At 45.0% G+C, this 25,985-nt stretch overlaps 1 protein-coding gene across 1 annotated transcript; it reads left to right on the top strand.

Annotated features, from left to right (window-relative positions):
- Positions 1-5,656: 5,656 nt before the first annotated feature.
- On the top strand, positions 5,657-25,787 carry LOC139462102 (myoglobin-like). The gene is made up of 14 exons (XM_071243603.1): positions 5,657-5,760; positions 8,776-8,871; positions 9,304-9,420; positions 13,560-13,678; positions 15,041-15,055; positions 15,450-15,549; positions 17,697-17,814; positions 18,828-18,879; positions 19,754-19,817; positions 20,143-20,218; positions 20,815-20,916; positions 23,102-23,198; positions 23,919-23,989; positions 25,519-25,787. Exons 1-14 carry the CDS (start codon positions 5,692-5,694, stop codon positions 25,578-25,580), a joined length of 1,158 nt encoding a protein of 385 aa, XP_071099704.1. The 5' UTR covers positions 5,657-5,691; the 3' UTR covers positions 25,581-25,787.
- The last annotated feature ends 198 nt before the right edge of the window (positions 25,788-25,985 follow it).

The raw sequence follows: 25,985 nt of genomic DNA on the forward strand, positions 1-25,985 counted from the left end.
TGGTTGTGTTGGTGGTGGTAGTGGCTCTAGCGACTGGTGGTTGTGGTGGTAGTGGTAGTGGCTCTAGTGACCAGTCACTAGAGCCACTACCACCACCTCAACCACCTGTCGCTAGAGCCACTACCACTTCCACCACCACAACCACTTGTCGCTAGAGCCGCTACTACCACCACAACCACCAGTCACTAGTGGTGGTGGTGGTGGTTGTGGTGGTGGTGGTGGTGGTGGTGGCAGTGGCTCTAGTGACTGGTGGTTGTGGTTGTGGTGGTAGTCACTAAAGCCACTACCACCACCCCAACCACCTGTCGCTAGAGCCACTACCACTTCCACCACCACAACCACTAGTCGCTAGAGCCGCTACTACCACCACAACCACCAGTCACTAGAGCCGCTCCGACCACCACAACCACCAGTCACTAGAGCCGCTACTACCACCACAACCACCAGTCACTAGTGTGGTGGTTGTGGTGGTGGTGGTGGTGGTGGTAGTGGCTCTAGTGACTGGTGGTTGTGGTGGTGGTTGTGGCTCTAGTGACTGGTGGTTGTGGTGGTGGTTGTGGTGGTGGTTGTGGCTCTAGTGACTGGTGGTTGTGGTGGTGGTGGTGGTAGTAGTGGCTCTAGTGACTGTTTGTTGTGGTGGTGACTGTGATAGATAGTGGTAGTGATGATGGTGGTGGTGGTGGTGGTAGTGGCTCTAGTGACTGGTGGTTGTGGTGGTGACTGTGATAGTGGTAGTGATGATGATGGTGGTGGTGGTGGTGGTGGTTGTGGCTCTAGTGACTGTTTGTTGTGGTGGTGGTGGTGGTGGTGGTTGTGGTTGTGGTTGTGGTTGTGGCTCTAGTGACTGGTGGTTGTGGTGGTGGTGGTGATGATGGTGGTGGTGGTGTTGGTGGCTCTAGTGACTGGTTGTTGTGTTGGTGGTTGTGGCTCTAGTGACTGGTGGTTGTGGTGGTGGTGGTGGTGGTGGTGGTGGTGGTGGTGGTGGTGGTGGTTGTGGCTCTAGTGACTGGTGGTTGTGGTGGTGGTGGTGGTTGTGGTGGTGGTGGTGGTGGCTCTAGTGACTGGTGGTTGTGGTGGTGGTTGTGGCTCTAGTGACTGGTGGTTGTGGTGGTGGTGGTTGTGGTGGTGGTTGTGGCTCTAGTGACTGGTGGTTGTAGTGGTGGGGTTGATGATGGTGGTGGTGGTGGTGGTAGTGGCTCTAGTGACTGGTTGTTGTGGTGGTGACTATGATAGTGGTAGTGATGATGGTGGTGGTGGTGGTAGTGGCTCTAGTGACTGGTTGTTGTGGTGGTGACTGTGATAGTGGTAGTGATGATGATGATGGTGGTGGTGGTGGTGGCAGTGGTGGTTGTGGTAGTAGCGGCTCTAGTGACTGGTGGTTGTGGTGGTAGTGATAAACAATAAATTGAATCATGAGTCGTCGTACAGTAAGATTCTACTTGGAATCGAACTGTGTCTTTCACATCAACTAAATCCAAACATCTCACCTAAAACGAAGAAACGTTTAAACAGAGAAGAGTAGTCTCCCTTATATAGTCAAAAAGCCGCGCCAGTAAAACACCCACTATTCCACAACGGACGGTAGGGGTGTGGGGGTGAAATGTGATTTAACGTTGTGTTCAAGATTATTTAGCGACGTGCATGTACGTGGATGTGGCTGCTTGTACTAGTCCGGGGTTTTGACGGTTGTATAGTGCTTGCCCACTGAGATATCATGCCACAGTTTAACATCGACACACCACTCGTGACTCTTGGTTGTGGTGGTGGCAGTGGCTCTAGCGACTGGTGGTTGTGGTGGTGGTTGTGGTAGTGGCTCTAGTGACTGGTGGTTGTGGTGGTTGTGGTTGTGGTAGTGGCTCTAGTGACTGGTGGTTGTGGTGGTGGTAGTGGCTCTAGTGACTGGTGGTTGTGTTGGTGGTTGTGTTGGTGGTGGCAGTGGCTCTAGCGACTGGTGGTTGTGGTTGTGGTGGTAGTCACTAGAGCCACTACCACCACCCCAACCACCTGTCGCTAGAGCCACTACCACTTCCACCACCACAACCACTAGTCGCTAGAGCCGCTACTACCACCACAACCACCAGTCACTAGAGCCGCTCCGACCACCACAACCAACAGTCACTAGAGCCGCTACGATCACCACAATCACCAGTCACTAGTGGTGGTGGTTGTGGTTGTGGTGGTGGTGGTGGTGGTGGTGGTAGTGGCTCTAGTGACTGGTGGTTGTGGTGGTGGTTGTGGCTCTAGTGACTGGTGGTTGTGGTGGTGGTTGTGGTGGTGGTTGTGGTGGTGGTTGTGGCTCTAGTGACTGGTGGTTGTGGTGGTGGTGGTGGTAGTGGCTCTAGTGACTGGTTGTTGTGGTGGTGACTGTGATAGTGGTAGTGATGATGGTGGTGGTGGTATTGGTGGCTCTAGTGACTGGTTGTTGTGGTGGTGACTGTGATAGTGGTAGTGATGATGATGGTGGTGGTGGTTGTGGCTCTAGTGACTGGTGGTTGTGGTGGTGGTTGTGGCTCTAGTGACTGGTGGTTGTGGTGGTGGTGGTGGTGGTTGTGGCTCTAGTGAGTGGTGGTGGTTGTGGTGGTGGTGGTGGTTGTGGCTCTAGTGACTGGTGGTTGTGGTGGTGGTGGTGGTAGTGGCTCTAGTGACTGGTTGTTGTGGTGGTGACTGTGATAGTGGTAGTGATGATGGTGGTGTTGGTGTTGGTGGCTCTAGTGACTGGTTGTTGTGGTGGTGACTGTGATAGTGGTAGTGATGATGGTGGTGGTGGTGGTAGTGGTTGTGGCTCTAGTGACTGGTGGTTGTGGTGGTGGTTGTGGCTCTAGTGACTGGTGGTTGTGGTGGTGGTGGTGGTGGTGGTTGTGGCTCTAGTGACTGGTGGTTGTGGTGGTGGTGGTGATGATGGTGGTGGTGGTGTTGGTGGCTCTAGTGACTGGTGGTTGTGTTGGTGGTTGTGGCTCTAGTGACTGGTGGTTGTGGTTGTGGTGGTGGTTGTGGTGGTGGCTCTAGTGACTGGTGGTTGTGGTGGTGGTGGTGGTGGTGGTGGTAGTGGCTCTAGTGACTGGTGGTTGTGGTAGTGGCTCTAGTGACTGGTGGTTGTGGTGGTGGTGGTGGTGGTGGTTGTGGCTCTAGTGACTGGTGGTTGTGGTGGTGGTGGTGGTGGTAGTGGCTCTAGTGACTGGTGGTTGTGGTGGTTGTGGCTCTAGTGACTGGTGGTTGTGGTGGTGGTGGTGGTGGTGGTGGTGGTGGTAGTGGCTCTAGTGACTGGTGGTTGTGATGGTAGTGGCTCTAGTGACTGGTGGTTGTGGTGGTGGTGGTGGTGGTGGTGGTGGTGGTGGTGGTAGTGGCTCTAGTGACTGGTGGTTGTGGTGGTGGTGGTGGTGGTTGTTGTGGCTCTAGTGACTGGTGGTTGTGGTGGTGGTGGTGGTGGTGGTGGTTGTGGCTCTAGTGACTGGTGGTGGTGGTGGTGGTGGTAGTGGCTCTAGTGACTGGTGGTTGTGGTGGTTGTGGCTCTAGTGACTGGTGGTTGTGGTGGTGGTGGTGGTGGTAGTGGCTCTAGTGACTGGTGGTTGTGGTGGTGGTGGTGGTGGTGGTTGTGGCTCTAGTGACTGGTGGTTGTGGTGGTGGTGGTGGTGGTGGTGGTAGTGGCTCTAGTGACTGGTTGTTGTGGTGGTGACTGCGATAGTGGTAGTGATGATGGTGGTGGTGGTGGTGGTGGTTGTGGCTCTAGTGACTGGTGGTTGTGGTGGTGGTGGTGGTGGTTGTGGTGGTGGTTGTGGTTGTGGTGGTGGTGGTGATAGTGGCTCTAGTGACTGGTTGTTGTGGTGGTGACTATGATAGTAGTAGTGATGATGGTGGTGATGGTGGTAGTGGCTCTAGTGACTGGTTGTTGTGGTGGTGACTGTGATAGTGGTAGTGATGATGATGGTGGTGGTGGTGGTGGTGGTGGTAGTGGTGGTGGTGGTAGTAGCGGCTCTAGTGACTGGTGGTTGTGGTGGTAGTGATAAACAATAAATTGAATCATGAGTCGTCGTACAGTAAGATTCTACTTGGAATCGAACTGTGTCTTTCACATCAACTAAATCCAAACATCTCACCTAAAACGAAGAAACGTTTAAACAGAGAAGAGTAGTCTCCCTTATATAGTCAAAAAGCCGCGCCAGTAAAATACCCACTATTCCACAACGGACGGCAGGGGTGTGGGGGTGAAATGTGATTTAACGTTGTGTTCAAGATTATTTAGCGACGTGCATGTACGTGGATGTGGCTGTTTGTACTAGTCCGGGGTTTTGACGGTTGTATAGTGCTTGCCCACTGAGATATCATGCCACAGTTTAACATCGACACACCACTCAGACACCGTGTACTGACCTCGACCAGACCAGTCCCTGTTTTTTCCCCTACATGCCGAGCGCCAGGCAGGGTAACAACGTCTTTTGCTATGACACGGCCAGAGGATCGAACCACCGACCTTCCGCTCTCCGGCCAGACGTTCTATCCACTAGGCCACGGAGGCGGTGAAATGTTGGTTGAATATAGTGTCTCAAGACATTAGTAAATGACTTGTCCATCCTCGCAAACATGCGTCGTTTGAAGATTGATCTTTGGTAACGTTACATTACAGTTGTAAAAGACGGGCATACATTTATAAAAAGAAATACACAAAGGTCAAACTACTGATCATATGAATCATATTATATATAGTAGCTTCAAGCGATGTTATGCTCAGTTGGTTTATAAGATTATTTGATGAAAAAAAAGGCATTATAACACAAGAACACACTGATATATATCTTTACTATCTATATGGCTACTTTACCTGTTTTATTTGGCACGCTTGGTGATATAATGGTGGAACTAATTGAAGATGAGATTGTATAATGTAAATGCAGTAAAGTAAGTGTCGTCTGTTACAGCTTTCAGATTAATTATACAGCCGTCCTCGTCTTTATCAGTTAGAAGGTGGGAGATTTGTACATGTCGACCTTCACAGAAGGGATTTACTGTCATCATTAGGCCTAGAATAAAAACGCATAACTGAATTCAACAGAAAAACACTGGAACATGCATGCCGAAACAGAAAAGTGTACTGTACCCACAGTATAGACTTTCTTGGTCAAACTCCTACGGTATTCACTTTCGAAACTATTATATGAATGAACTGGGTGATATATTCTACCTAGTATGCACTAGACAAATAATGTAACATGTGAATAATTATAATATATGTGAACAAGTACAATAATAAAACAATGTTGTCAATGCTTTGGGAAAAGCCTGTGTAAGTCTATGTCTCCTGACCCCCGGTTCTATCAGATGAGGGACAGTCTCGCCACATCCAAGCTGCTGCTGAAAGGGGATATAAGCAACAACACAGAGATGTGGGGCAGCTCACTGACACTTTTTACTGGCACATGTGCCGATCAGTGGCATGAGCCTTCCCCCATGTGACCCAATCGGCTGATGACACTCTAACCATTATTCGGGTTGACCAATTGCTCTGTCATTCCCATTCTTATGCATGTAACGTCATATGCAATGACATGTCTGTTCTAGTCATTGCGCAGGCTGAATAACATTACTGAATTTGTCTATTACTTATACATGTTCCTGTGGCATATGATATCATTAGACCCATATTCTGTATAAGTAATTTCGAATCCGTGTTGACAAAAGCTGAGCAGGGAAACGACAATGTCGCGTTTGATTTTGACAGACTACGAAATATCGATGAAAACCGGATTTCTACTTGACGAACCCCTGGTAAGTAAACTACTGACTATTTCTATACGCCTACCAAAGCAGAGTTTATGCATGAATCGTCCAGGTCACTGACACCTGCTAGTTGTTATCTAGTTCAGGCCAGTGGCCTCCAGTAAAGTTGTGACTACTGACAGCTTTCTCTGTTCAGGGTCGGGACGCGTAGGGTGCTGGTTAGGCGGAGTGCAAGATGTGCACTTGGGTGAGTGTGAGTGAGTTTGACTTCACGCCGCTTTTAGCAATATTCCAGCAATATCACGGCGGGGGACACCAGAAATGGGCTTCACACATTGTACCCATGTCGGGATTCGAACCCGGGTCTTCGGTGTGACTTTATGCACTTCGGGATGGGGTGGGGATCAGGTACGTGGGGTTGGAATGTCGTATGTTTGTTTGTTGTTCAATACCACCCTTTGCAATATTCCAACTATGTGACGCCGGTCTGTAAATAATCGGGACCAGACAATCCAAAGATTGACATCGATCTACGAAATTAGGATACGATCACACGCATCAAACGAACCTGACCACCCGATACCGTTAGTCGCCTGTTATGACAGGAAGACCGATTCTAAGCCGGATGTTCACGACCCTTTTTTACACGAGTGGCCACACAACAGACACGAGGCCCATATCTAAATAAAGTGACATATATCTCTGCTAGCAAGTCCTTGTTTGATATTCAATACTAATTTGTTCCGTTACGGTGAGTAATTGGCTGCAACAAGTAATGCCAAACGGGACAATTTGCCAGCAAGCTGGTAGGTAACAGACTGTCTGTTATTACCATATATACTAACATAATACGTGTACCTGGAAATTTCAGGTATTATACATAATAACTTTTTATACGTTTAACTGTAACATATACAAAACCCGTGAAGTGTTGATGAATAGCGAGCTGTCATCTGTTTTGGCCGCACTACTGCCCGGGGACAGGATGGCCCAGTCCTGTAATGAGCGACAATTCGCTGTGTAGAGTTGCGTTCTTGAGGCGGTCCAGATGATCGTAGGTTCAAATCCTGTTTGTCCTTATCATGTTTCTTGGTTTATCAGCACCATATCCGTGCTCGTAGGTTTCACCAAAGTGGTAAACGTGTTAGACCTCCATCCACTTCTATATTACCCAAAGCATCCGGGAACCAGTCTAGAAGAGAATTATAGTTTACAGGCGATGAAACATTCGTTAGTAGGAATGAGATATACCTCTACAGATGCACCTTGCACGTTACGGGTGAGAATGGATGTTTAAAGTGCATCTCTCAAACCATGCTTCCATGCTTGTCGTAAGAGGCGACTAACGGGGTTGGGTGGTCAGGCTCCCTGACTTGGTTGATGCATGTCATCGATCCCAATTACGTGGATCGATGCTCATGAAATCAATCAATGGATTGTCTGGTCAAGACTCGATTATTTAAAGACCGCCGTCAAATAGTTGGAATAGCGCCGAGTGCGGCGTTAAACAAACAAACAAACAAAAATCAAATTTAATAAATAAATAAAGTGTATCTCCCCCCATTTTGCTAAAGCCGTTTCAGAATATGTCCTTGTGTTAAGCGTATATGAGTGAACGGGTAACACGTGTAAACATACCTGATGTTACGTGTCGTTGGTTACTGGCGGAATGTTACGAGTCGTTGGTTATTGGCGGATAGGGCGTTTTCTGTTGTTAAAGTTGCAACTTTGTTTCCATCACTAAAGTTAATGGACTGCAGCAACTGCAACCATTAAAATCACGTGCTTGCCACGTGCACCACATGATACCGTAACGGACGTGAATCGATTGTTTGGGTCTTGAAACATTCGTCACCACACGCACGTTTCCGTAATCTACAACAAGCCTGTCCCGAAATGGGACGAGTTGGTCACGAATGGGTCGTGAAACTGCGACGCCGAGGGACGAACATTGCGGAGGAAGAACAAATTTAAAGCGATCGTTTTATATGACTGCAATATGTTGCCCGAGGCCGAGCAGCAGGTGAGGTGGATATGAAACATGTCGATGATTGCTAAGATATAACTCCTAGGGCATTGATGCCCGCTTTGAACAACTTTGGGTCTGCTGTGGCAGGTGAGGTGAGGTGAAATGGGGTTTAACGTCGCGTCCAAGATTATTGCACTTATATAGCGACGTGCATGCACCCCATTTGACCTCACCTCACCTATGAAGAGCAACACATAGCACATCACGTAAAATACTTGTCGACAGACTTGTGGTGTAGTGGACACTGCGTCTGCCCGGGGAGCTAAGGTAGGTAGTTCGATCCACTGGTCCTGTAAGTCACTGCGTCTGTACATGCGGTGGAAAGAGTGTCTGCGCGGAAAGCAGACGGTCGTTGGTACTATACCCTGGCCGCGTCATACCAAAAAGCGTTACCCTACTTGGCGCTCGGCATTAAGGGGCTAAAACAATGACTGGATGATTCTGAGTACGTATACTCTGTCAGAGTGGGTGTCCATCTTAACCTTGCTCTATAAAACCAACATTAGCCTGGTCAATGACGAGCAGATCCGGGGTAGAATAGGTTTTTAGCATCCCATTCTTGCTGTTAAACAGCGACCATGCTTGTCTAAGAGGCGACAAACGGGATCGGATGGTCAGGCTCGCTGACTTGATTGTAGCATTTAATCGTATCCCAATTGCGTGGATCGATACTAATGATGCCAGTCACTGGATTGTCTGGTCCAGGCTCGATTATAATGTGTCTTTTGAAGCACTGACAGATCAAATTTCCTGTCTCTTACATAATCCCAGGTCAACATGACTCGACCTTGACCCCTATTGGATAACCTCTGGGGAGGGGAGGATGTGGTATTTTGATTTGAGAGGACATGTGTTTTTCAGTTTGAATTTTTTTCTCTCTTTTTTTCAGACTTAAAGTACATTTTTCCAGAACACCCAACATGTACAATTCATTGAGTAATATTACTAAATAACAGTTCACCTCCACGCCAGCAGATAGTGACCTGATACTGATGCAAGCCATCATATGTCAGGATGTTATCAATGTGTTTTAGACACGCCTCCCGCCCTACTTCGACCCCTGGACCAGGTTGGCCCTCAGTCTCGTCAAGCACATCGAAAACAAGACTTTGAGGGATGAAATTCCAAAGGTACGCATTCTCAAAATCAAAATGTCACTTAAAACCTGACTTACACACGGAGTCTTGTTTCTTTCTGACTGATGGTATATCTTGTGATCACATCCTCCATTTGCGAGAGTTTGGGATAAGTTGTGTTCAACGTTGTGAGTAAACCTGGATGGGCCCCGTTTCACGAAGCGATCTTAGCTCTACGACTCTCTATATATTAAGCCTATGTAAAGTATCCCCGTGTTTTGGGTTTTCGGACGCTTAAGAAACATTCGTAGTTTTCTCGGTATTCACCAGAACAACTGTAAAAGGTCTCACTCACTTATAAAAGACGACTTTATCTTAAAAACAGGCTATAATCTGAGTATTGTCATGGCGCGAGTATTCGCGATAAACGTTGGGCCCTACGAATTGTGTGTTTGGTCGTTTGAATGGGAGTTATTCCCCTTTCAGCTTCCTGTGTTAGACGTGAGTTGTCTGTCCGGAGAAAAGGAGGTCAAGTTGGCCCATATGCAGCTGGCCTTCATCACATCTGGCTATCTCTGGATGGACTTCACCGATGTGCCCAAGGTGAATAACGCCGTCACTTGTGTGATGAGAGTCAACATCACTGACCAGGGAAAGGGACGTTACCATTTTGCTGCATGTAATGATAACAAACCGATGGATTCTGAAGATGTAAACGTTGTTCCATACAATCCCATTCTGTGCAATTCAAGGTATGTGTGATCCAGGGATATGTGTGATCCAGGAATATATCTGATCCAGGAGTATATGTGATCCAGGGGTATGTGTGATACAGGGGTATATCTGATCCAGGAGTATGTGTGATCCAGGGGTATGTGTGATTAAGGATTATGTGTGATCCAGGGTATGTGTGATTCAGGATTATGTGTGATGCAGGAGTATGTTTGATCCAGGGGTATGTGTGATTCAGAATTATGTGTGATCCACGAATATGTATGATTCAGGGGTATGTTCGATACAGAGGTATGTATGATACAGAGGTATGTATGATACAGAGGCATGGGTGATCCAAGGGTATGTGTGATTCAGGATTATGTGTGATCCATGGGTATATCTGATCCAGGAGTATGTGTGATCCAGAGTATGTGTGATTCCGGGGTATGTGTGATCCAGGGATATGTGTGATACAGAGGCACGTGTGATACAGAGGCATGTGTGATACAGGGATATGTGTGATCCAGGGGTATGTGTGATCCAAAGGTATGTGTGATCCAGGAATATGTGTGATCCAGGGTATGTGTGATGCAGGAATATGTGTGATCCAGGGTATGTGTGATGCAGGAATATGTGTGATCCAGGACTATGTGTGATTCCGGGGTATGTGTGATCCAGGGGTGTGTGTGATACAGATGTATGTATTATACAGAGGCATGTGTGATCCATGGGTATATCTGATCAAGGGGTATGTGTGATTCAGGATTATGTGTGATCCAGGGTATGTGTGATTCAGGATTATGTGTGATCAAGGAGTATGTGTGGTGCAGGGGTATGTGTGATGCAAGGGTATGTGTGATGCAGGGGTATGTGTGATCCAGGGGTATGTGTGACTCAGGGGTATGTGTGATGCAGGAGTATGTGTGATACTGGGGTATGTGTGATCCAGGGGTATGTGTGATCTAGGGGTATATCTGATCCAGGATTATGTGTGATCCAGGGGTATGTGTGATCCAGGGGTATGTGTGATTCAGGGGTATGTGTGATTCAGGAATATGTGTGATCCAGGGGTATGTGCGATACAGAGGTATGTGTCATCCAGGAATATGTGTGATCCAGGGGTATGTGTGATACAGTGGTATGTATGATACAGAGGTATGTGTCATCAAGGAATATGTGTGATCCAGGGGTATGTGTCATCCAGGAATATGTGTGATCCAGGGGTATGTGTGATACAGAGGTATGTGTCATCCAGGAATATGTGTGATCCAGGGGTATGTGTGATCCAGGGGTATTTGTGATACAGGGGTATGTGTGATACAGGGGTATGTGTGATCCAGGGGTATGTGTGATCCAGGAATATGTGTGATGCATGGGTATGTGTGATTCCGGGGTATGTGTGATACAGAGGTATGTATGATACAGAAGCATGTGTGATAGAGGTATGTATGATACAGAGGCATGTGTTATTGAGGTATGTGTGATGCATGGGTATGTGTGATTCCGGGGTATGTGTGATACAGAGGTATGTATGATACAGAGGCATGTGTGATAGAGGTATGTGTGGTGCATGGGTATGTGTGATTCCGGGGTATGTGTGATACAGAGGTATGTATGATACAGAGGCATGTGTGATAGAGGTATGTATGATACAGAGGCATGTGTTATAGAGGTATGTGTGATGCATGGGTATGTGTGATTCCGGGGTATGTGTGATACAGAGGTATGTATGATACAGAGGCATGTGTGATACAGAGGCATGTGTGATACAGAGGTATGTATGATACAGAGGCATGTGTGATACAGAGGTATGTATGATACAGAGGCATGTGTGATACAGAGGTATGTATGATACAGAGGCATGTGCGATACAGAGGTATGTGTGATACAGAGGTATGTATGATACAGAGGCATGTGCGATACAGAGGTATGTGTGATACAGAGGTATGTATGATACAGAGGCATGTGTGATACAGAGGTATGTGTGATACAGAGGTATGTATGATACAGAGGCATGTGTGATACAGAGGTATGTATGATACAGAGGCATGTGTGATACAGAGGTATATGTGATACAGAGGTAGGTGTGATACAGAGGTATGTATGATACAGAGGCATGTGTGATACAGAGGTAGGTGTGATACAGAGGTATGTATGATACAGAGGCATGTGTGATACAGAGGTATGTGTGATACAGAGGTATGTATGATACAGAGGCATGTGTGATACAGAGGCATGTGTGATACAGAGGTATGTATGATACAGAGGCATGTGCGATATAGAGGTATGTATGATACAGAGGCATGTGTGATACAGAGGTATGTGTGATCCAGGGGTATGTGTGATTCCAGGGTATGTGTGATACAGCGGTATGTATGATACAGAGGCATGTGTGATACAGAGGTATGTATGATACAGAGGTATGTATGATACAGAGGCATGTGTGATACAGAGGTATGTATGATACAGAGGCATGTGTGATACAGAGGTATGTATGATACAGAGGTATGTATGATACAGAGGCATGTGTGATACAGAGGTATGTATGATACAGAGGCATGTGTGATACAGAGGTATGTATGATACAGAGGCATGTGTGATACAGAGGCATGTATGATACAGAGGCATGTGTGATACAGAGGTATGTATGATACAGAGGTATGTATGATACAGAGGCATGTGTGATACAGAGGTATGTATGATACAGAGGCATGTGTGATACAGAGGTATGTATGATACAGAGGCATGTGTGATACAGAGGTATGTGTGATACAGAGGTAGGTGTGATACAGAGGTATGTATGATACAGAGGCATGTGTGATACAGAGGTAGGTGTGATACAGAGGTATGTATGATACAGAGGCATGTGTGATACAGAGGTATGTGTGATACAGAGGTATGTATGATACAGAGGCATGTGTGATACAGAGGTATGTGTGATACAGAGGTATGTATGATACAGAGGCATGTGTGATACAGAGGCATGTGTGATACAGAGGCATGTGTGATACAGAGGTATGTATGATACAGAGGCATGTGCGATACAGAGGTATGTATGATACAGAGGCATGTGTGATACAGAGGTATGTGTGATCCAGGGGTATGTGTGATTCCAGGGTATGTGTGATACAGCGGTATGTATGATACAGAGGCATGTGTGATACAGAGGTATGTATGATACAGAGGTATGTATGATACAGAGGCATGTGTGATACAGTGGTATGTATGATACAGAGGTATGTATGATACAGATGCATGTGTGCTACAGAGGTATGTATGCTACAGAGGCATGTGTGATACAGAGGTATGTATGATACAGAGGTATGTATTATACAGAGGCATGTGTGATACAGAGGTATGTATGATACAGGGGCATGTGTGATACAGAGGTATGTGTGATCCAGGGGTATGTGTGATTCCGGGGTATGTGTGATCCAGAGGTATGTATGATACAGAGGCATGTGTGATACAGCGGTATGTATGATACAGAGGCATGTGTGATACAGAGGTATGTATGATACAGAGGTATATGTGATACAGAGGCATGTGTGATACAGAGGTATGTATGCTACAGAGGCATGTGTGATACAGAGGTATGTGTGATACAGAGGTATGTATGATACAGAGGCATGTGTGATACAGAGGTATGTATGATACAGAGGCATGTGTGATACAGAGGTATGTATGATACAGAGGCATGTGTGATACAGAGGTATGTATGATACAGAGGCATGTGTGATACAGAGGTATGTATGATACAGAGGTATGTGTGATACAGAGGCATGTGTGATACAGAGGTATGTATGATACAGAGGCATGTGTGATTCCGGGGTATGTGTGATCCAGGGGTATGTGTGATTCCAGAGTATGTGTGATGCAGGAGTATGTGTGATCCAGGGGTATGTGTGATGCAGGAGTATGTGTGATGCAGGAGTATGTGTGATCCAGGGGTATGTTTCATTCAGTGATATTCACCCTGCGTTTGTGACATTTTGAGAACTATATTAGGTTCCTTTTCTCCGCCTCAGGTTCTTCCTCCACCTCTCGCTGTACCGCTGTACGCCATGTATGAGAAGTATGGCATGGCGCCTGTTATCACGTACGCTGACGTGATCCTCAGCAACGCTGTCTTCAAAGATCCGAACAGGTACCTGCTGACATTAGTAGATAGTTGCCTGACAGAGGCCTATCGAGTCTGAGCTATCAAGTCTGAGCTATCAAGTCTGAACTATCAAGATCAGGTGGTGATGCATGTCGTATCCCAATTGCGTGGATCGATGCTCTTGATGTCAATCACTGGATTGTCTGGTCCAGACTCAATTATTTATAGACCTTCGTCATAGAGCTGGAATATTGCTGAGTGCGGCGTTAAACAACAAACAAACAAATACGGGTACATCTCCAGAAGCCTTACTCATTATCCATTGTATATTTATTTTCGCTTAAGCGCTGTATAAATTATTGGTTAAAACTAACGACTCTTCCATCCAGGCGATACCCAGTAAAAGCCTATAACATGCTGTTCTATCTGGATCAAAATGCCAGTCACTCACGCAAAAAGATAATTGGGCAACAAATATCAAAATCACCCTTTTCAGTTTAGGCCTTGGATACGCATGGATGGATCAGGGTGTTGGAAATGTCAAGATGTTTATGTCATTATTACTCCAAAGAGCTAAAGATTGTTTTCAGCAAATGTAAAATAGAAAAACTAAGAAATAGCAAATGTACATTCTCTCTTCAAACAAAAATTTATACTCGAAGAATATCTAATATCTGTTACAATAAATAAATCGAGTATCTCTAGCGCAGGATATTATGATTTAAAGATCTTCAAACGTATATTTAAAAAGTCTAACAATATCTGTAAATCTTGTTACCTTAATGTTGTAGAAAATGAGTATCATTTTATGTTTGTGTGTAAACTCAATCGTCAATTAAGAAACATGTATTCCAAAGAAGTTTATAACTTACCCAAATATTAATTTGTTTTGCATACTCATGTCAACTTCAGATAGTACTTTATTACAAAATATTGCATTGTACATACATCATGCATTGTTAGTTAGAAGAAACACCCATACCTTGTAAATACGTGGAACTATGGGCCTATCCTTTCAGTTTGCAATGAATAAAACAATTTGAAGCCTCACATGCTGAGTCAGTGAGCGGTATCAAATGGGAGACCAAGAATAACACGTAACCCCTATAAGGGTATACCTTTCTGCACTTTGTTAGAACTACTTTCTTAAGGCTTCTATGAATATAAAATAACGCGCGCCAAGAGTAGTTCGCAAATGTTGCCACATTTTTGGGTAAAGCGGGCTTGGTCTCAACGATCGATGGCTAACTTTAAACCAACTTTTTTTCTTTTCTTATTTTTTTTAATTTTATTTTATTTTATTTTTTTTTTTTGGGGGGGGGAGTTGTTGACGAGGTACATTCGATAGTGAACCGCGCTTGCCTACATCTACATATATGTCATATTATTGTTTATCCTTTATTTCAGACCTGCGTCTGTAGAGTAAGTAGCCTTAACATTTACCAACACATCTTAACAATCGCCTCCTTGTTGTAGTGGATAGAGCTTATGCACGTAGCACGCAGGGTCGTAGTCCGATCCTCCCTCCATAAATGTTTATGAATCGTTAGAATCATCTCGTCAATATTAAAAGTAAATTTTACTATGACACCGAACCACATGTACAATGTAAGCATTCCAGTCCAGCGGAATATAATTATTTTCGCCATGAAAAATAATTAATTTCGAAACGAAATTTCGAGAATAAGTACAAGACATATGTGTGATATCGTTCAGAGATATTGTAACCGTTGGACTTTGGGTGAAGAGTGGACGTAATGCTTCAGTTTAATATTTTATGTGAACGATTTGTTTATTTGTGTTTAATACAACAAAGAAACCTGGCGGCTATTGTTGCCATTCCTGGCAGGTCTCAGTGGGACTGGTTCTTTGCCGTGGGGGCAATGGCGGAACTGGACTTTGGCGCAGCAATGAAGGTACCATCCAAGTCTCTAATCTCACGACTCTTTCATCCTTCAGCCATAATACCGACTTACAAACATAATCTTTCAGTCTTACTATTATTAAGTGATGATTTGTAGGTCTGCTACTACATAATTTTAACCTATTCCACCCGTATAGATTTCGGGTATATATAATTGGTCCACAGAATACGATGTTTGCCGACTTCGGGTGATCGGGTGGTCAAATTCGGTGACATTTTTTATGGTGTGCCGTGTACCCCGGTCAACACTCCGAAAATATTAATCACTGGTTTGTCTCGTCCAGACTCGATTATTTACAGGGGGACGTTTTATACAGGGATATTGATGAATGTAGCGTTATAACAACAAAAAAGCAATATTAGTTTATAGAAGACTCAAAGAGAATTGACCCTTTTACATTATTTGGAAACAGATTGGTTAAAAATAGTTCAGTTCCCTTCATAGAAATAAACTATGACAGCCTACATGAAGAATCGGTAAGCATATTGAATGTTAAGCAATATATTGACACGATAATGTTAATACATTTTTTTCCACTGTTTTGCTTGCGTTTCGAAGGACATTTTAACATACGTCCGAACTATATACTGCACAAATATGATATTTAGTATGTATTTAATTATGAAATATTATGAATCTGGAAATATTAAAGAGTATTCCACCCGTAAAATATTGTTTACTGCCTTTTTGGACCACGTACAGTCCCCTTCAATGACTCAGAGTAAGCTCACGGGGATCATTAACAGAATGCATAGTATATAAACTCACACGCAAAAGAAACGCAAGTGGTTCTAAGCAAATAGGTAACAAACACAGAACCATAAATTGATACGAGTTTTAGCATGTAGTGAAGCTTGATGGTGTTATCAATGTTTGGTTGAATTTTGGAACCCCCAAGTAAAAACGCAACATAAAAAACGCACAATTTCAATGAATATGTGGGTATCATGCACCCATTTCTCGCGAAATCGTGAAACTGTCACGAACTGTAGTGGGTATAAAACTGTGGCCGATTCAGAGAAACCAGGCTATCGGACGTTTGGAAGCTGGAGAAACTGTCCAAGATGTTTCCCGTCATTTCAACGTTAACATAACCACAATTTACTGTCTCCTGCATCGATACAATGCTACACAGACCACAGATGACCTTCCTCGGGGCGGTCGTCCTAGGGTCACCACACCTCGACAAGATCGGCAGATTACCCGTCAACACCTGCGACATCCGTTCCTAACTGCAAGTGAAAGTGCTCGAAAGACCATACTCGACACATGAGCCGGAACTAGTACTGTGATCCGACGTCTCCGTTCCAACAACCTCAGATGTCGACGACCAGCATGTCGTCCTTTTCTCAAACCACGGCATCTTGGGTATTGACCCGAAATTGTGTAAGCCCTTAACATTTGAAAAAAAACAATTATGTCATCTGCCTTTTAATCTTCAGTCATCAGTCAAATTTTTGTCAATCTTGCCCTTTTAGTATTTCTTGTCTTTACTGTTGAAAATAAATAACATGTATACTGCATACTCGACTTGCATTTCTTTTGCGTGTGAGTATAGAATATATATCCTCTGTGTATCGGGGCAGTTTCATTTTCAGCCGACTGAGGCTTAGAAGCAATTACAGTCTCTTCAGTCACCTTGTATCAATCTTATTCGTTGTCAGCTACCAAGTGGGTTCTTTTGCACAGTAACGTATACTGTTTGTGCCGACATGCATGTCTGTAGAGTATTGATTTACGCCACCTCGGTTACTTTGTCACTTAGGAGAGGGCGTGTCATGTTATCCTTTGGGCAACGAACTTCGCCAAACTTAAGAAAACCATAAGTTCGGATATGGTACTGACAAACCTTGGCTCATCAGCGAGGCGAATCTGAAATCTGTAGCCATAAAAAACAGACCCTTGCACTTCTAACTCTGCTATAGGAATTGCGAGGCCTTCCTGGCCCCAACGTTACGACATATACTACCGTACTTTGCACTTCACTTAGCATAAGTATCACACCAAACACACGGGACCGAGTCCCGGAATGGGTGAACTCGTGAAGTCTGTCCTTAACATTGCCAGTATTGACATTGCTTCGGTATTGTAGCGTTAAGCCATGTTTCTCGCCTAACTATAGTTTTCCTTTTCTCCAGTCGTTTCAGAACGTTCTTGACGGCATTGATGAAGGTGACCAGGACAAAATGGCGCTATCCCTGAATCAGCTCGCCGACGCTGTGCTGAACATGAAGAAAACTGCATCACGTTATCACGGTAAGTGTGTGAGTGAGTACTGCTTATATTCTAGCGATGTCACGATTAATCAAACAGGGTCCAGCGAATCAATGGTTGGTAACGATTCACGCCGGAACGGATGACACACTACCAGCGAGATGAGTGTGAAGACCCGGTCTTCATGTTAGTCACTCGGACCTGTGGAGTCCAGATAGCCGTGCTGTACCACCTTTCACAACAAAATAGTTTTCTTTACTTTTTGTTGTTGTTGAACGCCACACTCTGGACCAGACCATCCAGTGATTGGTATTGTCTACAAGCATCTACGTTGTCGGGGTAGAAGGACATGCCATGAACCAACCTCATCCCCTTGGTCGCCACTTATGACCATCATAGGTTGCCGGGGACCTTTTCCTAACTCGGATTTCTCACGGGGTGCTGAAGACCTATTCAAGCCCGGACATCTTATATTGGTACTGGGGTCCTATTCTAACCTGGAATACCCAATACCAGTTTGGGAATTCCAAGTACGATTAGGTCGCCAGCACCCCGTAGGAATTCCGGGTACTAATATAAGATTTCCAGGTTAGTGTAGGTCCCCAGCATCCCGTTAGAATTCCTGGTTAGAATAGTTGCTAGTACCAGTGCGAGAGTGTACATTGATATTGGAGACCTATTCTAACCAGGAATTCCAATGGGGTGCTGGCGACCTATTCCAGAATTCCCACATTGGTACTGGGGACCTATTCTAACCCGGAATTTCCACAGAGTGTCTTTCAGTACTACTGCGAAATAAATAAATAATCGAATACTTCTAATATAAATTACCGCTACTTTTTACTTCGAACTTTGAATATCCTAGCGCTAAGGTCTCTTTGTTAAACGGGGACTAAAATTGTATTTGTAATAGCTAAGTTACATCCAAGTGTTCGTTATAACCAAGCCTTCATTATAACCAAGTATTTCTGTAATACTTTGACCCTAACACATAGATGAATACACATACTACATAATGTATTGAGTGGTGTTGAAATAAAAAGGTTATATTTCAGAACAGCTATCGAGTGAAGGATTCTTCCCAAAACTAAGCATATTCTTCAGTGGGTGAGTATTAAAATCGTCTTTCATTATTAACCCTTTACGGTCAATGTTCATATCCTTTAAACGACATGTGAAAATGACAGACATGGATAATTTTTCCATTCTCTGTTATTTATGTTAAATAAACGTCATCACTTTGAAGACAAATGGATGAAATACCACGATGAATCCGCAGTTTGAGATTCTCGAACTGACACTGTTCTTCAAAGCGGCCTTGAGGTACTGTTGGTGGCATAATGTAATGTCGTCTTGCACGTCGATTGACAGAAGTTGTTGTTTCCGTGCATTCACTGAACACTCAGAGGATGAAAGAGTGAGTGAGTGAGTTGGGTTTAACACAGTTATTTAACAGTATTTTTCAAAGACCTATGTCATACGTGACCAAATCACTAACAACATTGTGAAATTGTTGCACAATTATTTATTTCCAAATAAACAATTCATTTTGTACATGATGGCTTATACAACATGTATTCCCGCGAACTTGTATATAACAGTCTATAACACGGAACAACTTGACCTGCTCGCGGAAATACTCAGAGCTTGTATTGACCTAATAGGATTAGGTCACATGACTACGCTTCAGTTATTCCACCTTAATATTGTAAAAGGCGCATTACAAAAACGTACGTCCTTGCCCATTGCGATGCAGGTAGTAGATACTTTACCACTTTGGTGAAACCTACATGCAGGCAGGAATGAGGTGTTGGCAATTCATGTATCAATGTCAGGTCGAATCTAGGATTAAAACCCACGACCATCGGATTCAAGCAGGACTGAAGGACTTGCACAAAGGATAGCACCTCTTTGACGACTGGACCACCGGTGACACTGGGGATAAAAAAAACATTTAATGTATTAATCATATTTGTTTCAGATATGACATGGAACCGCTGCCAGATGGCCTGATATTTGAAGGCGTAAAAGACGAACCCGTGAAGGTGAGAACTTAAGTTTCATGAGGTGTGGTGAGGTGACCACGGAGTTGCGTCCCTTAGCCGTGGCAGGAATCGTGGCTCCTAATTCTGGATTCGTGATCCAGCGTGCCCGTAGGTAACCTAACAAATGTCTAAGTTCTGAATCACTTCGGGTTTTCTTCTCACTTTATATTGGTCATTTGAAAATTCTTCAAAACAACGTTAAACCCAACTCACTATATGGTTGTGTGTTTCCAACTGTTTCTACCAATAGACGGTCCCAGGGAGGAACAGTTGTTTGGGGGGATACTGTGTACATATCCGTATTAAATGTGAAGTCGTGTTACAGATGGCAGGCGCCAATGCTGGTCAGAGCCCGATATTCAAATCCCTAGATGCCCTGTGTGGGATACAAATTCGGGAAGGTAATATATCATTTAGCTTGTTTACAAGTTTTACTTTCCTTTTTTCAATTTAGTTGTTACAACGTAAGCTCTTCTGTTGGGAGAGAGCTTCTTTCCGATACACCCCCACTCTATGATGTCTGGTGTCGGCCATTTGTGCCCGGATGGTTCCAAAGTGGCGGATCGTAAGGTCCAGATTAACTGTGGTTGGTTGTGTATGTCTTCAATGTCTGTTTTAACAGGTGGAGTCAGTATTCCTAATGTATTGCAATGTTCTATATGTATAATGCGTCTCCGTTGTTCATGTACTTAACATGTGTCCCGGGAAGATTCCGGGTTAGAGTTAGAGTCTTCAGCAACCCATGCTTGTCGTAAGAGGCGACTACCGGGATCGGATGATCAGACTCGTTGACTTGGTTGATGGATGTCATTGTTAAAGCTAATATTGTATCAACATTCAACATATAGACTCTTTTCATTCATCAATCCCGTCGGCTGATCTGGCAACATATTGTTGTAAATCTCTAAATCAAACACGTCGTTCGTCTCTGTTTACTTAATGCCAGTCACATAAAGTACTTAAACGAACTTTTACTTTATTTCTCTTTTTTTATCAGACAGACACCAGTACACACAGACGGTATGCGAGTACTTGTACCCCAGCCACCGGAAGTTGATTGCTGACCTACGTCAGAGACCAGTCCAGCTGAAATCTGTTGGTAGGCATGACACAGTGTAATGAAATGTACCAGGAAAGTAGTACCAGCGTGTAGCTGTTTCGGCATTGATTTTGGTCAGACAAGGACTGGTCGACTCAGAGACTGACTGGGATATCCACGTGGTGTGTGTCGTCTCTATGGTGTGTGTGTGCGTGCGTGCGTGCTTGCGTGCGTGTGCGCGTGTGGTGGTGGTGTGTGTGTGTTACGTCTCTGTGGTAGTGGCGTGTGTGTTACGTCTCTGTGGTGGTGGTGTGTGTGTTACGTCTCTGTGGTAGTGGCGTGTGTGTTACGTCTCTGTGGTGGTGGCGTGTGTGTTACGTCTCTGTGGTAGTGGCGTGTGTGTTACGTCTCTGTGGTGGTGGTGTGTGTGTGTCGTCCCTGCGGTGGTGTGTGTGTGTGAGTCGTCTCTGTGGTGGTGTGTGTGCCGTCTCTGTGATGGTGTGTGTGTGTCGTCTCTGTGATGCTGTGTGTGTCGTCTCTGTGGTGGTGGTGTGTGTATGCCATCTCTGTGGTGTTGTGTGTGTCTTCTCTGTGGTGGTAGTGGTGTATGTGTGCCGTCTCTGTGGTGGTAGTGTGTGTGTGTGTCGCCTCTGCGGTGTTGTGTGTGTCGTCTCTGTGGTGGTGTGTGAGTCGTCTCTGTCGTGGTGTGTGTGTCGTCTCTGTGATGGTGTATGTGTTACGTATATGTTGTTGTGTGTGTCGTCTCTGTGGTGGTGTGTGTTACGTCTCTGTGGTGGTGTGTGTGTCGTCTCTGTGGTGGTGTGTGTGTCGTCTCTGTAATGGTGTGTGTTACGTCTCTGTGGTGATGTGTGTGTGCCGTCTCTGTGGTGGTGTGTGTTACGTCTCTGTGGTGGTCTGTGTGTCGTCTCTTGGGTTGTTTGTGTGATACGTCTCTGTGGTGGTGTGTGTGTGCCGTCTCTGTGGTGGTTGTTTGTGTTACGTCTCTGTGGTGGTCTGTGTGTGTCGTCTCTGTGGTGGTGTGTGTGATACGTCTCTGTGGTGGTGTGTGTGTGCCGTCTCTGTGATGGTGTATGTGTCGTCTCTGTGGTGGTCTGTGTGTCGTCTCTGTGGTGGTGTGTGTGATACGTCTCTGTGGTGGTGTGTGTGTGCCGTCTCTGTGGTGGTTGTTTGTGTTACGTCTCTGTGGTGGTGTGTGTGTCGTCTCTGTGGTGGTCTGTGTGTCGTCTCTTGGGTTGTTTGTGTGATACGTCTCTGTGGTGGTGTGTGTGTGCCGTCTCTGTGGTGGTGTGTGTGTGTCGTCTCTGTGGTGGTGTGTGTGATACGTCTCTGTGGTGGTGTGTGTGTTGTCTCTGTCGTGGTGTGTATCGTCTCTGTGATGGTGTGTGTGTCGTCTCTGTCGTGGTGTGTGTTACGTCTCTATGGTGGTGGTGTGTGTCATTTATGTGGTGTGTGTGTGTGTGTGTTACGTCTCTGTGGTGTTGTGTACATGTGTGTGTGCTACTTCTCTTGTGGCGTGTGTGTGTTACGTCTCTGTGGTGGTAATTGAGTCGTCTCTTCGGTGGTGTTTTTGTCGTCTCTGTGGTGGTGTGTGTGATACGTCTCTGTGGTGGTAATTGAGTCGTCTCTTCGATGGTGTGTTTGTCGTCTCTGTGGCGGTGTGTGTGTGTCGTCTCTGTGGTGGTGTGTGTGATACGTCTCTGTGGCGGTGTGTGTGTGTCGTCTCTGTGGCGGTGTGTGTTACGTCTCTGTGGTGGTGTGTGTGTCGCTTTTGTGATGGTGTGTGTGTCGTCCCTGTGGTTGTGGTGTGTGTCGTCCCTGTGGTGGTGGTGGTGTGTGTGGACTCTGTGATGGTGTGTGTCGTCTCTGTGGTGGTATGTGTGTCGTCTCTGTGGTGGTGTGTGTGCCGTCTCTGTGGTAGTGTGTGTGTGACGTATCTGCGGTGATGTGTGTTACGTCTCTGTGGCGGTGTGTGTTACGTCTCTGTGGTGGTGTGTGTGTCGCTTTTGTGGTGGTGTGTTTGTCGTCCCTGTGGTTGTGGTGTGTGTCGTCCCTGTGGTGGTGGTGGTGTGTGTGTCGTCTCTGTGGTGGTGTGTGTGACGTATCTGCGGTGATGTGTGTGTCGTCTCTGTGTATGTGTGTGTGTGTGTATGTGTGACGTCTCTACGATGGTGTGTGACGTATCTGTGGAGTCTTGTGTGTGACGTTTCTGTTTTCATATTTTCAGTGGAGTCTAGTGGTAACAGCGAACTGAAGGCATCTTTCAACAACCTGATTCAAGCTGTGACTACCTTCAGGTCCTACCATGTACAGTTAGTTACAAAGTGAGTTGTTCACAAAATGATTGATAGTCTTCATCTGAGAAACACTTTGTAAGCAAACTGGATCAGGTGGCTAAGTTCCCAATTGTCACTGAACAAATAAAATATTTTTTTATAAATAATTACTGCAGGTATCAGGGATAAACCATTTGTTCTTTTTACAGTTTTGAAAGTGTAGCCACACATACAACTCTACAGGGTACTATACCCCATACAGCCGTCTCTAGCAATTGACAAAATACGTCTAACAACTGACAGAAAACGTCGACTTTCGAGAGGCAATAACTTAATTTATGTGGCTTGGTGATGAAGTTTTATCTTTTAATGACAAGGTTTCTCAGCAAAATATACCCAACGGATAAAACATTTATCCGTTTTCGTCTTGGCGTTGCTTTTGTCTATCAGGGTTCGAATCAGAATTGACTGACGTGAATCTCGACAAATTACTAGTAACATTGTTATCGTTATCAAAATTTATAGTTTTAATTACTGAAAACCATTGTCTATCAGGGTCTATAAGGTAGGGAAGTATACAGGGTTCCAAAGGAAGTGTGGTCCTACGTTTGGCACTCATTCTCTGAATGTTCATACTTCCGTGAACTCACACAAAGTAACCGAGTCCAAAGATCATAAACAGAGATTGTCATCTCATCTTATTCTGAAGTACCTGTGCCGACAGCAACCTTAGCATCAGTAGTCAATGTTTGTAACATTACTTTACAGGTACTTCGTATTGGGAATGAAGAAGAATTTGCCAGAAGAGGATCTGAACGCTTTAAAACCAGTGAAAGAATGTAGGTACCGTTGTAAATATACTGAAAGAAACGTCACCATGGATAGATATATGAGAAACCTTATTTGTCCAAACACTGTAAACATACTTTGAGACATATTAAAAAGATGAAACTTGATAAAACTGATCATCAAGGTTGAAATTTAAGTGTCAAAAGTTCTTAAAGTGAAACACAACGCTAGTCCCTGAGAAAATGGTACAAAGTCAGTACATCGTGTGTCCGCCTTGTTCATTGATGACTGCCGTGCAACGTCGATACATGGAATGGATGAGACGGCTGATGAAGGCCATAGGCACTTGAGCCCATACTCTGAGAAACGCCTGACGCAGTTCAGCTGCAGTTGTCGGTTTCGGTCGGACGTCATTCAGCCGTCTTTGAATCCCGTCCCACAGGTGCTCAATGGGATATAAATCGGGACTGAGTTCAGGCCACTGCATGGTTCTGATGCCATTCTCTTGTTGCTCAACTTGTGGTTGCGGCGACGTGCCAAATGAGGTATGGCGTGTGGTCTCAAGAGCTGCTGTGACACCATTGCCTCTCCCTGGACCGATGTTCTGGAAGACCACAGGGCTAACCAATTCCACCCCACAATGCTCGGACCACCTCTCTCTCTCTCTCTCTCTCTCTCTCTCTCTCTCTCTCTCTCTCTCTCTCTCTCTCTCTCTCTCTCTCTCTCTCTCTCTCTGCCATCTGCTGTTGAGATACAGTAACGGCTATCGTCTGAGAAGAGGACTCTTCTCCACTGCTGGTGGCGCCTAAGCTAGTGCTGTGTTGCCCATTGAAGACGGTCCCGGCGATGACTTGGTGTCAGGGTCCTCGGTGTGGCCTGTGACAGTGGAGGTGTCTGCTCGTGAATCGTCGACACACTGTGTCCGCACTAATGTGTCGCTGGTGTGTCCCCATGGTCTGTCGAGCAGTTTCCGCAGCAGTAACAAAGCGATCTTGAAGATGCTGTCGCACAATCTGACGATCCTGACATCGGGTGGTGATCCTTGGTCTTCCACTGCGTGGTCGGTCATCTGTAGTGTTTGTGGTCTAGTACCGTTGCTGGAGCCTGTATACGGTGCTTACGTTGAATTGAAATGCATTTGCTACTTGCCGGGCGGTTTGTCCAGCTTGCAATCATCCAAAGGCTTGGTGTCGCAGATTTCTTATCAATCTTGGCATAGGGTAGCAATTCAATAACGATTGAATGTTATCTGATCTGGGTGGATTTTCATAGGGCAAGAAATGAGGGAACGCATGTGCATTTCAATTTGCATCAGGTAACCATGGCCGTTGCCGTGATGCGTTTGGGCGATTGGTTTTATAATCATCTGTTTCGTTTTTTTTATCATCAAATATTATTTTTTCCAGACAAGGTAATGTTAAATTTTAGAAACTTTTACAAAAAATATCCAGATATTTAAATGACAACTTTTCATGCTATGTTACTTGGGTGACGTTTCTTTTGCGGTTCAGTATATTTTTATCAATTTCCTCCTACCATATAGATAAATCCTGTATTAAACTTTTTAAAATATTTTCAGTTACCATGAGCTACGTCAAAGGTATGAGGGACGACTGCAAGAAGTCGATGACGTCAAAGTGATGACGTTAAGAACGTCAACGTGAGGGGCGTGGCCAGAAGTGGACACGCGCTACTACGATAACTGTCTTAGGATACACCACATGATCGTGAGCGTGTATTCATTCCAACAAGTGAGGAAACACCTACATATTGTACGATACTACATTCACGTTGCCGTAATTCTTGAAATAAACACATTATTTAATGCTGTAGGTAAAATATCTAACACTGGACATCCCATGCCTGAAAGTCCAATAGGTCTTTTGAGTGGCCAACGTTGTGTTGGGGGAGACTGGTCCCAAGAACAGTTGTTTGGTTAGAAGTTGGCCAATGTCACGATAAGGAGGAAAGCATCACCCAAATGCAACAATGCACAGGATGTCTGTGGATAAACTGCACACAAAGGTATGAAGGTTGACACTGCTG

Source organism: Haliotis cracherodii, unplaced genomic scaffold (assembly GCF_022045235.1).
Source record: "Haliotis cracherodii isolate W230 unplaced genomic scaffold, xgHalCrac1.p SCAF_15, whole genome shotgun sequence".
NCBI classification, from domain to species: Eukaryota; Metazoa; Mollusca; class Gastropoda; order Lepetellida; family Haliotidae; genus Haliotis; species Haliotis cracherodii.

Bases quoted from the DNA above. Each gene is read 5' to 3' on its own strand.
- LOC139462102 (XM_071243603.1), top strand. From the start codon at position 5,692: ATGTCGCGTTTGATTTTGACAGACTACGAAATATCGATGAAAACCGGA. The intron at 20,219-20,814 runs GTAATATATCAT...TTTTTTTATCAG, and splicing joins TGGGATACAAATTCGGGAAG to ACAGACACCAGTACACACAG. The intron at 23,990-25,518 runs GTAGGTACCGTT...AAATATTTTCAG, and splicing joins TTTAAAACCAGTGAAAGAAT to TTACCATGAGCTACGTCAAA.